The 12,355-nt window shown below is 38.8% G+C and overlaps 1 protein-coding gene across 1 annotated transcript in view; it reads left to right on the plus strand.

The window, feature by feature from the left end:
* Positions 1-12,355, plus strand: part of Ccbl2 (cysteine conjugate-beta lyase 2) — a 66,843-nt gene that overhangs the window by 44,244 nt on the left and 10,244 nt on the right. Inside the window, exons 9-11 of the mRNA XM_013024760.1 lie at positions 3,064-3,140; positions 4,359-4,448; positions 8,333-8,519. Of these exons, the coding sequence (XP_012880214.1) occupies positions 3,064-3,140; positions 4,359-4,448; positions 8,333-8,519 (354 nt within the window). The remainder of the gene's footprint in view (positions 1-3,063; positions 3,141-4,358; positions 4,449-8,332; positions 8,520-12,355) is intronic.

A 12,355-nucleotide genomic window follows, 5' to 3' on the forward strand; every position in this document is an offset into this window, starting at 1 on the left:
GGGGAAGGGAGGGCGGGAGGGGATGGTAGGGGGAAAACAATGGAGGGGCTAACAATGTTCAAGAGGAAGTGTACTCATTACCTCACTCATGTAACTGTAACCCTCTGTATAGTATCTTTACAATAAAAAATTAAAAAAAAAAAAGTTCCTGCTATGCTACTAAAAACAAGTTGAAAGATGTGAGATTTTATCTAAAGAACTTTATAATCAAATTAAGTAAGGTGACAGCCAGGCACCAGTGGCTGATACCTGTAATCCTAGCTACTTGGGAGGTTGAGATCTTATGAATGTGTTCCAAGCTAGCCCCTGGGCAGGAAAGTCCATGAGACTCTTAGCTCCAATTAACCACCAAAAGGCTGGAAGTGAAGCTGTGGCTCAAGTAGTAGAGCACTAGCCTTGAGCAAAAAAAGCTCAGGGACATCATCCAGACTGAGTTCAAGCCCCACAAACTGGCACCAGAATAAATAAAGATTCAGAAAAGTCAGGATTAGCTGGGCACAATGATTGAAGCCTGTAATCTTATCTACTTGGGAAGCCATAATCCGGAGATAGAGGTTCAAACCAGCCCAGTGATAAAGTTTGAGAGATTGTTTCAGTCAGTGACACACACCTGTCTACCCAGCAACAAAGACAAGCACTGTAGGAGGATTGCAGGGCTGGCTGATCAGGGCAGAAACAAGACTTTGTCTCAAAAATAATCAAAGGGCAGCACTGGACATTGATGAAATTAAACTATGCAACTCATGGGTGGAGATGGTAGGTAGAGAATGAGGGAACAGATGACACTCCACGAAAGGAAATGTACTTATTACCTGATGTATATAAAAGTAACCCATTGTACATCACCTCTAAAATAACAATAAAGTAAATTAGAAAAACAGCAACATAATGACCAATGGGCTGGCCACTGGTGGATCACAACTGTAATCCTATCTATTAAGGAGGGTGAAATATGAGGATTGTTGTTCCAAGGCAGCCCTGGCAGGAAAGTTCTGTGAGACTCTTTTTTTTTTAATTTTTTATTGTGAAAATACTGTACAGAAGGGTTACAATTACATGGGCAAGATAGTGAGTACATTTCTTATCAAGCATTGTAGCCTCCTCCTTTGTTTACCCTTCCCATCCCTTCCCAGACTCCCCCTGCCCCCCCTACAATCCTCCCCCTCCCACACCAAAGTTGTAAAGTTCGTTTTTGACATGACAACTTGTACTTCTCATTGTTGCAACGGATCCACTTGTATCCTTATTTAAACGACTTATTTTTCCCCTTCCCCTCCACAAATTATACCGACATCAAATACAGTGAAAGCAGGGGTTATACTGTGGGGGAGGGACATACAAAGCAACAAAGAAATAATCTTTTGGACATTTACCCAAATGTTTACAAACAAGACCACACTAAAGCTACCAGCACAACTATGTTTATTGCAGCATTATTTACCATAGCTAAGATCTGGAACCAACCCAGATGCCCCTCAGTAGATGAATGGATCAAGAAAATGTGGTATATATACACAATGGAATTCTATGCCTCCATCAGAAAGAATGACATTGCCTCATTTGTTAGGAATTGGAAAGACTTGGAAAAAATTATATTAAGTGAAGTAAGCCAGGCCCAAAGAAACATAGGTCCCATGGTTTCCCTTATTTGCAATATCTAGCATATGTATGAGTCAAGTCAGATAATATGATATGAGGAAAATGAACCCTAAGATATGTATTTAAATGTTTTTTTTTCTTTCCTGCATTTGTTTCTAACGCATCTATAAGATTATTTCTGTGAGACTCTTATCTCCAATTAACCACCAGAAAACCAGAAGTGGCTCTGTGGCTCCAGAGTAGTAGAGTGCTACCCTTGAGCAAAAGAGTTGAGGCACAGCGCCCAGGTTCTGAGTTCAAGTTCCGTGACTGACAAAACAAAACAAAAACAATGAAAGGACATGGAAAAAATCACGTTAAGTGTCAAGGCCAGAGAGATAAAGGATCCATATGTTCTCTCATATGTGGAAGCATGAATTAATGAATAAATGTATACGTAAATACTTCGGGATGATATGCAAGGGTACATGTATGTAGTAACTGAAGTATGATATATTTGGGGAAAATCCAAATGGTATAATTCCTTGTAAAGACTAACCCACAGCCCAACAAAATAAACACCAGGAACCAGACACTGGAAAGATGGAGGTGGGGTCAAGGGAAGGTAGGTAGACAAATGAAAAAGAATATAGTCATGACACGGATATACAGCTCAGTGGAGTTGTAAACAAAGCACACACTAGTTCTTGGGTCTGCCTCCTCTAGTTCAGTAGGTTTGGAATGAGGCCCTGGGTACAATTTTCCTGTCTTAGAAATTCCCCAGTAGTAGCTTACTAGAGTGGGACCACATTGTACGAGCTGTTGCTCTAGAAAGCATGAATTGTAAAATCTCAAAAAAAAAATGGACAAGGGGCTGGGAAAGTGGCTCTGTGGTAGAGTGCTTGCCTTGCATGTCTGAGGCCCTGGGTTTGATTCCTCAGCATCACATAAGAAAAAAGAAAAAAGCCGGAGGTAGCACTGTGGCTCAAGTGGTAGAGTGCTAGCCTTGAGCTGAAGAGCTGAGGGACAGCATCCAGGCCCAGAGTTTAGGCCCCATGACCAGACCCCCCCCCAAAAAAAAGGACAATGAAAGGATTATCCCATAGTCATAAGGACATTCAAAGCCAGGCTACAGGACAGGAACTAGGTACAGCCACTGGAGCTTAGGTCCACCCAGCCACCAGATGCCACCAGATCACTGCCTGCTTGTATTACTGCCCCTACTGTCCCTGGAAATAATTTTGCCAATCCAGAAACTATTCTATTTATTTCCAAATTACTTGGCACACCACTGAAGTATTGTAAAGTATTTTCACCTCAGTTTGGGCTTCAAATTCTATTATCTTAAGTAACCTACTACAGCTATCCTATACTACAGTTAATACTTTGAATTCCTGTACTTGGGTTATGTTTTTAGATTATACTACATGTACATTGATTAGAAACAGTTCTTTAAGCATCTCCTTTTTTTGGGTCCCATTTCAGCCACGTTTCCAGGTATGTGGGAGAGAACAGTAACGATCGGCAGTGCTGGGAAGACGTTTAGTGTGACTGGCTGGAAGGTAAGAAGAGGAGGAACTTGGTTGTGGCTGAGCATGTGACTCAGTAGTAAGGCATGTACTTAACAGGTGAGAAGCTCTGGCTTTACTGATCAGCACTCACCTTTCCACAAAAGAAGGAGAAAAAACAAACTGTTTAAAAATAAGCACCTATTTTATCTTTTGTCACGTTATATGTGTTATGTGCATACATACTCCACTTACACAGGTTTTTAATTTTTTTTTTTTTTACTTTTTGACTTATTCAGCTTTCATGTTGAGCTTCATCCTTCTTAAGATCTGGTCATTTCTTTAAAAGTAAGAAGCCTTCAATATTGTTTAAATTTTGTAAGTAATCAACTAATACTACTTTTCCTTTACAAAGGAATTTCAGATTATTGCTTATTGGTATAAAAGGAGAAAATGATAGCTAATATTCTGCCTCTATGTGCCAAACTCTAAATGTTTACATGTGTAAATTCATTTCCTTCTTGGAACTACTTTCCCTGCTTTGTGGATTATGGAATTAAAACATAGAAGAGTAAAATATAAAATATCATGCTTGGGATGACACAGCTACTAAGTTCAAGGCAGGGCAGGGGCCCTGGCTTCAGAATCAAAACATTTAACCTCTGTGCCATTTAGTACAATAACAATTCATTTGGCTGAAGCTTAATTCCCTTCCAGCCTCACTTCTACTGAACGTGCTGTGATTCAGAGCACATTGTTAGGAGACCTGGAGATTCTGAGTCTATATGATTTAACTCTGGAGGAATCCCATAGGCTCCCATAGAGTTACTTGTGTCTGTAATTCAAACAAGCCCCATGCTGCTGCTTCCACCTTCGAAGTGTCAGAAGTAGAAAATTATAGTGCACATCTGTAACGCTAGTACTCCTGAGGCTGAGGCAGGAGAATCAGGAGTCCAAGGTCAGTCTGGGTTACATAGTGAAAACAGAGGCGGGTGGGGAGAACATCTAAGAGAAAAGGTTGATCAAGATTAGAGTCTACTTCCAAAGGCAGAGCTGAGCGATGAAGGCAGAGCGTGCCGACTCCAGTTGGAAACATCTCCACAGAAAGAAGAATGCTGAAATGCTTCTGAGTCCACACACTGTCCTGCTTTAATAGTGTGAACATTTCTGAATGTCTTTATTTAACCCTTGTATAACTGTGCTCAAGCTTTCTGTGGACTATTAAATTTGATATTGTTGTTTTTTAAAACTACTTTGTTTTTCTTTTCCCAGCTTGGCTGGTCCATTGGCCCTCATCATTTGATCAAGCATTTACAGACAGTGCAACAAAACACCATTTATACCTGTCCAACTCCTTTACAGGTGCGTGTTCTAGAAATTTAGGTTATAGCCTGGTTTATTGGTAAAGGTGAGAATTTTATATTTTGCATTTGAATTGACTTAGTTCATGCTGTCATGTGCTTCTTGAGAGGGTTCTGTAATGTATTTGGAAATTTAGGTGCAGACTCACTGTTATCAAGATTGTTTGACTTGGGGGTTTTGTTCATTTTATATCAGGTTGTGCCTTTGAATATGCATAAATTGTTGGTGGGAAAATACAGTGCTTCAAAAACTCTCTAGAGGACAATGGCACTGCTCAGCAAAATTAGAAGTTCTGGGTCTATGAAACAGTCAGCAGTCTTTTGAAAATTTACCCTAGATCTATGTTATGCTGAGAGACAGTTGGACCATGGAGGCTTTGACCTAATTAATGGATTCATCCATTGACTAAGTTATAATTTGATGCACTTTTGGAAAGTGGTAGAAACTCGAAAGACCGAAATATAGCAGACAACATGCCTGTACTCATGCAGTATATACATTGCAGGGGACACACGTAATAAATGTTTTTAAATGTAATGTCAGATATTAAGAGATATAAAGAAGAAAAATAAAGTAGGGAAATCGAAGGACATATGATGGACATGTGATAGGGTAATCTTTGAAAGTCTTGCTAAGAAGATAACATTTGAGCAGCAAAAGGAAGGTTTAGCTCATGTAGTTATTGAAAACCCTTGTGCATTGAAATAACAGCAAGTGAAAAGGCCTATGGGTAGACAATACAGATAACATGTTTATATCATTGAATAGCATAGAGGCTGGAATGAGATGATCAGGTGATAAGAGGGGAAGGAGCTAAGGTCAGAGGGCTAGGAGACAGATCAAGCTGGCCCAAGTAGGTCTGAGTGATGTAAGAAGTCATGGGAGGGGCTGGGAAGGTGGGTCAGTGGTAGAGCGCTTGCCTTGCATGCATGAGGCCCTGGGTTCGATTCCTCAGCACCACATAAGCAAAAAGAAAAAAGCCGGAAGTGGCACTGTGGCTCAAGGGGTAGAGCACTAGCCTTGAGCTGAAGAGCTGAGGGACAGTGCCTAAGCCCAGAGTTTAGGTCCCATGACCGGACCCCCCCCAAAAAAAGAAGTCATGGGAGAGTTTTGATAGCAAGAATGGCATAGTTTTCCTTGTATTATCAAGGATATCTATTGCTTGTTGAGTGGGAAAAAAACAATGGGCTGGGAAGGTGGCTCAGTGGTAGAGTGCTTGCCTTGTATGTACAAGGCCCTGGGTTCAATTCCTCAGCACCACATAAGCAGAAAAAGCCGTAAGTGGCGCTGTGGCTCAAGGGGTAGAGCACTAGCCTTGAGTTGAAGAGCTGAGGGACAGCGCCCAGGCCCAGAGTTTAAGCCCCATGACCAACAACAAAAAACCTGTACCAGAGGCCCAGGAGAGAAATGCCAATGGGCTGAACCAATATGAGGGTATGAGTGTATTCTCCATATACTTTTAAGGTTAAGCCAAAAATCTTGGTGGATGACTGAATACAGAGTTTTAGGGAGAAGAGCAGCCTAGAGTAATATTGGAGTTATGATGGACATTTTTTTTTCTGGTCATGGGGCTTGAACTCTGGGTCTAGGCACTGTCCCTCAGCTCTTCAGCTCAAGGTGAGCCCTCTACCACAGCACCACTTCCAGTTTTCTGGTGGTTTATTGGAGATAGGGTCTCACGGAGTTGCTTGCCTGAATCGGCTTTGAATTGTGATCCTCAGATCTCAGCCTCCTGAGTAGCTAGGATTATGTGCATGAACCAACAGTGCCTGTCAACGATGGGCATTTATATCTCTGCACTTCAAATTCTTTAGCGCTGTGTCTTCAGTATAGTGAATACTGTAGTTGCTAAGACAAAGACAGAAAGAAATATCTTTTTGTAAACCATCTTTTTCTTCACTTCTGCAAGATGCCCTGTTTGGCTTTCTGTTTGAAAACTGATCTCTGGTTTCTTTGACCTGAGAAACAATATTCTATTTTGCTGCTAAATTCTTTTGCCATGAGACTTCCCTGATCCTGCCCTCTGTTTTCCCTTTCTCATCTCTAATCATACTATGTCTCTTGCTATTTGTCAGCTACATTGGTTTCTTTCAGTTCTTCCAAGAGAACAAATTATACCCTGCTTTCTGCCTTTTATTTGTTTCTACCTTACCTCTGTCCTCACTTCCAAAATAATGATCACTGAAAGATCCCGGAAAACAAGGACAATGCCTATCTTGTTAGTTTTTCTATTTTCATCTCTTTTATCTGAATTCCAGACTTAACATAGGTATTTGGTATGCATTTATTGAACAAATAAATTTTTTCCTCTAGTTCTTGTCATCTCTTGCTTCTGATCAGTTACTTTATAACTTGACCACTTTGCTTATTCCTTAGCTATTCCAGACTCCCAGTTATTACCCTGGCTCTCCTCATTTGCCTGGTATCATTATTTCTAAGTCATCCCTGTTCATTGTTTGCCAAGATTCTTTCCTTCTGCTTGTGCAGATTTGGTTCTTTATAGATGCCCTGATTCTGACTCATTTACATGTTCCTAACCTGCTACTTTCTCAGATACCTGCATAGTCCTTTATGTCTTAGTCCATGCAAGTTAATGTAACAAAGTACTAAATGGGTAACACATTCTCATAGTTCCAGTGGCTGGAACCTTGATCCCACATCAAGGTTCTAATGGAGACTTTGTCTTTGTCTTAGGAAAATCCATTTCCTCACGGATATCCACTTTTTCTTTGTGGAGCAGAGGGTTAGCTATCTTTTACAAAGACACTAATGGCATTCCTGGTTACTCTACTCTTCTGAACTAATTACCTCCCAAATCATCTACCTTTTAATACCATAGCATTGGGAATGAGAGTTTCAACATATGGACTTAAGGAGATTTAGCCTTTAACAATATTGACCTTCTTTTTTTTTTGGTCCAGTTTTTCTCCTGGCTTCTCTGCCTTACTGAGGAATGCTGAAAGAGCAACTCGTGTGTTCTGTACCTTGTAGCCTATTTCAATTAAACTGCCTTCCTGAGCTAGAGCAAGGATTACATGTGATAGGTAATGAGGAAGGTCCTTGCTCTTCTGCAGAGTGGATTGGCTTTCATCCATCATGTCACCCATGCCAATGAGGAAAGACTGGCTACTTCATCAGTGTTCTGGTCATTTTTCAAACTAATATCTAACAAGCCATTGCATTGTTCACTTTAGGGAAAAAACAGTATTTTATTATTATTATTAATTAAACCATCTTTATTTGTTAGTTCTTTTTCAGTTTGGATTTTCATGGCTTATTATCAGTTCCTTGTATTCAATTTAATCATTTACATTGATCTATAGAGTCTAATACAGGTTCACAGAAATCTAACTATAATTTTTTGAGAGACCACTTTCTCAGTAATCTTCCACAGGTGACCTTTATTTATTACAAATAAGTTAACTATGCTATTGTTTATAACGTATTCATAATGTACCATGTGATTTTTTTTCTTTGTATGTTCCTCCCCCACAGTTTTCTCTGTATTTGATTCTGGTGCCCTGCATCTTGTATATACACTTCTCTAATTTGAGAAGGGGAAGGGAAAAAAAACAAAATGCTTAATTAGGGATACAGGTTGACCCATTGTAACAATGAGATGTACAAGACCCTATGTTGAAAATGAACTTTACAACTTTGGCAGGTGGGGGAGTAGTTGTGGAGGTGGGAGGGAAGGGATGGTAGGGGAAAAATAAAGGAGGAGGCAACAATGCTCTATAGGAAATTACCTTGCTCATGTAACTGTAACTCCTCTGTACAATACTTTTACAATTATAAAACATACAAAAAAACCAAATAAGTTAACTGAGAAATAAGTAACAATATCTTATTTCATTTCTACATTCTTTAATCTTAACATACAGGAAGCCTTGGCTCAAGCTTTTTGGATTGACATTAAACGAATGGATGCCCCAGAATGTTATTTTAATTCTTTGCCCAAAGAATTGGAAGTCAAAAGAGATCGGATGGCCCATTTGCTTGAAAGTGTTGGCCTCAAACCCATAGTTCCTGATGGAGGCTACTTTATCATTGCTGATGTATCATCACTAGGTTTGTGAAAGTTTTTATTTTTTCAAATATACAGAAACATACATGTGAAATAATAGTAGATTTATGTGGAAAGGTTTGGTGTCAACGCTTTAGGAGTATTTTCTCTGATACTCTAATAGAAAAGGATGAATTTCCATGATGTCAACCTTTTCTACGATTTCCTTTACATCTAGGACTTTTTCTTGAAATGTGATGGTGGTTAAATGGTTATGAAATAAGGTATTCTATCAAACATAGACTCTGCCATCATTCTGATCTGATGTGTAATTTAAAACTCTGTATGTGAGATAATATGAAATATTCTTTGTTCACTTGAGTAAAAATTAAATTTCCTTTTGCTTCAACAAATGAAGAGAGGAAAGGTGAGAGAATGCAATCATGCAATACTAGTATTATGCATATATATATATATATATATATATATGGGGAATGTAACTAGACAAATTGACAGGATGTGTGGAATTGGAAGAGATGAGAGACAGGATAAAAGGGATGACATTGATTAAGATGCATTGTTGAATTAAAACCCTTTGTACAATTACTTACAGGTAGTGAAAATAAATGAAGTGTTTTGTTAAGAGGAACAAGATTTCTAGAAATATAGAAGCCCTCAGGAAATTTTCCACTTTCAAATATTGAAATAAAATAAACAAGGAGAATAACATTTATCGAGATTCTACTCCTTATCAAGTATCTAGACACCTATTTGAAAAAGCTATTGTGCAGACAACAAGGCTTAGAAAGCTTTAAATAACTTGCTTGAAGTTCCACAGCTGAATTTTAAATGGTTCTATCTCAGAAAATTTCTGGCCTTCATATATCTAAACTAATAGATGTAGTTCTAACATGCCATTCTAACAAGTTGAGAGCATAACAATGTTTTATATATAACTTATTTTCTTTGAAAATGCTGATTTTGTTTTTGACCTTACATTTCCTAAGTGGGAATTATTTCCTAATATGCTGGCATTTTTGATATTATTAGTTTCTACTTTTTATAATATTTCATTAACATCTTCAACAAGTTTCAAGGGAAGTGAAAAGTTGGGATTTTCCTATAATTTGGTTGGTCCTGAAATATGTCTCTGGAGAGCTGTAAGCTCTAGCCCTGCTCTGATGGGGTTGCAGAAGAAAGTGTCATGAATGTTTACCAGGTGCCTGGCTTAAAATACTTCCTTCTCCTGGTTAACAGACTGCTTACTGCCTCAGTGTCTGACCTATGACCCAACTTCTCTCTCACAGGAAACCTGTTTATCCTGGCAGACACCCTTGGAGTTTCTGGGTCCAAGATAGCCACAGTCCAAAAGAGCTCTGGCCAGGAAGATAGTCAAGTTTGGTTGTGACAATCAGGTCAGCAGAAGAAAGGGCCATACTCCTGGCGGGACTGACAGGAAGTGAAGAGCCTTCTGGAATACACACTCACACACACACACTCACACACACACACACACACACACACAAGAAGTAGTGGGAAATTAAAGAGAGAACAAAGAACCTGTCCAAAAGCCTTTATTAGTGTTCTAAGGAGTCACCCAAGTAGATGTAACTCAGCAAATTGTAATTAGTGGTTTTAGCGCAGACATGGCTCTGTGGAATTACGCTCTGGGAGCTTTTAAGTGTGGTATGGCTTTTCAGTTCACAAGGAGCATTGAGATTATTGGGCAAATCAAGTAAGTTGTCTCTGGCTGTCCTATAAGGAGGTGGTTACCAGCTTGTTACATAAGAAATGTCCAGAGGCTGGAAAGGTGGCTCAGTGGCAGAGTGCTTGCCTTGCATAGGATATGTCCTAGGGATGGAGGAGGCAGAGATCTGGAAACTGTGTTAAGATGCCTTAAGCTTTTTTGTATTAATAAGTTTTTTCATTGTGAAAATACCGTACAGAGGGGTTACAATTACCTGAGCAAGAAAGTGAGTACATTTCTTATCAAGCATTGTTGTCTCCTCCTTTGTTTCCACTTACCATCCCTGTTAAGCTTTGTTTCTGGCATGATACAGTCTAGCTTTTGTTGAGTGTGGTTATCAAACTGATGTAAAATTACAAGATTTCACTCCATAAAGGTTGGCTCAAATGAAAGCAAGTCTCTCTTTTCATATATTTCTTTAATTGTTCTGCAAGAAAAATGAGCTGTGGTAAGCAGAGGCTTTTAAAGCCCTAGGGCCAGAAAACTCTGTTGGATAAAAACCCAAGCTCTATCTTTGCATGAATTCCCTGTGTTTTATACATTTTGGAAAGCATTTTTTCCTGTATTGGGCCCAAGTATGTAGCTCATTTTATGAGATGATAAGAGATAGCACAGTTTGCATTGCTTACATTTTTGCCTTTGAATCATAAATCCACAAAACTTTTTTCCTGTGAATTCTTTTGCTTATTAAAAGAAAATGGCTTATGCATCATATGTTTCCAAAAGGAACTTAAGTCTACGCATATAAAATATATGTAAATGGAAATGATGGTATATAAATAAAAAATAATGGCAGAGAAGAGTTGGAAGAAGCTGTGTCTTGGTTGCCTAGGTTTTCATAGCTGTAATTAGCATCAACTGAAGATGCTCTATTTTATTATTATTGTATTTAAGTAGCTCTACAAAGGAGTTACCATTCAACATCTTGATTTATGATTATATGCTTCTTGATCTTTGTTACCCCTTTCATCATTCTTCCCTATGCCTCCCAACTCTACCCTTTCCCTCAGGACTGGAGACTCATGGTAGCAAATGCAAATAGAAAAATGGCATCAATTGCTTCATTGTAGATAAAAACAATTCTTCCATGCTTTTCTAGTAAATTCTAGAAAGGATTTATTACATCCTGACATTGTTACCAAAAGGACAGTAATAACAACTCAGGTTATTCTACTAGGCTTTGATTTAGCTTCCCATTTATTCCTCACTTAATCCACCAATACTAGTTTAGGTCCTAGATCTTTCAACTAGTTTTTTTTTAATATGAGAAAGGATTTTGATTTAGAAAACCTTTCCTGCTGATGGGGGACAGGTATATGTCCCTTCTTTGTGGTTCTCCTTCACCATGAGGAAGAATGTCAATGTCTGAAAGATTCCAACATACAAAGAAAATTTTGTTTTATTATTTCATTTGCTTTAATTGAACTGCAATGCATGATCTCTTCAAGATGCTAGAGTTTGGTTCTCTGCTGTTGTATTAGTTAGCATTTCTCATTACTGTGACAAAATACCTAACATAAAGGGGGAATTAAATTATTTTTGGCTCAAGGTTTAAGGTGATTCTGTACATAGTTATTTGCCTCAGTGTTTCTGGGCCCAGATCAAAACAAAACAGCATGAAATCAGGAGCACATGAGGAGCTTTTTCCCCTCCTGACAGACAGGAGGCAGAGTGGAGACAATGGAGACAGAGGGCTAAGGCAAGATAGAACCCAAACAAAGCACTTAAGTGACCTACTTCCTCCAGCTAGGCTTCCACCTCCTACTTTTCACCACCTCCCAACAATATGATCCTACTTTGACTCCAGCAAGAGACTAATTCATTTTGTAGGTCACATCTCATGATCTAATCATCTCTAGACACTCCCTCACCCAGATGGCCAGAGGTGTACTTTACTATACTAGGTGCTTCCCAATTCAGTGAGGTTGACTATCAAGATTAATCACACACTAAAGACAAAAACAAGAACTTTCACTATGTGGAAACGAGAATAAAAGTAAATCACATTATTTGTAACCATAGTGATTATTTACCTTTATGATCAATAACAATGGCTGACTGGTTACTATGAATTGAACATTTATGACCTAGTGTAGTATATGAAAAGCTTTACAAATACCATATTCTTAAGAAAGCCATATGCTATCATATTCT

Source organism: Dipodomys ordii, unplaced genomic scaffold, assembly GCF_000151885.1.
Source record: "Dipodomys ordii isolate 6190 unplaced genomic scaffold, Dord_2.0 Scaffold78, whole genome shotgun sequence".
In the NCBI taxonomy this organism is placed as follows: Eukaryota; Metazoa; Chordata; class Mammalia; order Rodentia; family Heteromyidae; genus Dipodomys; species Dipodomys ordii.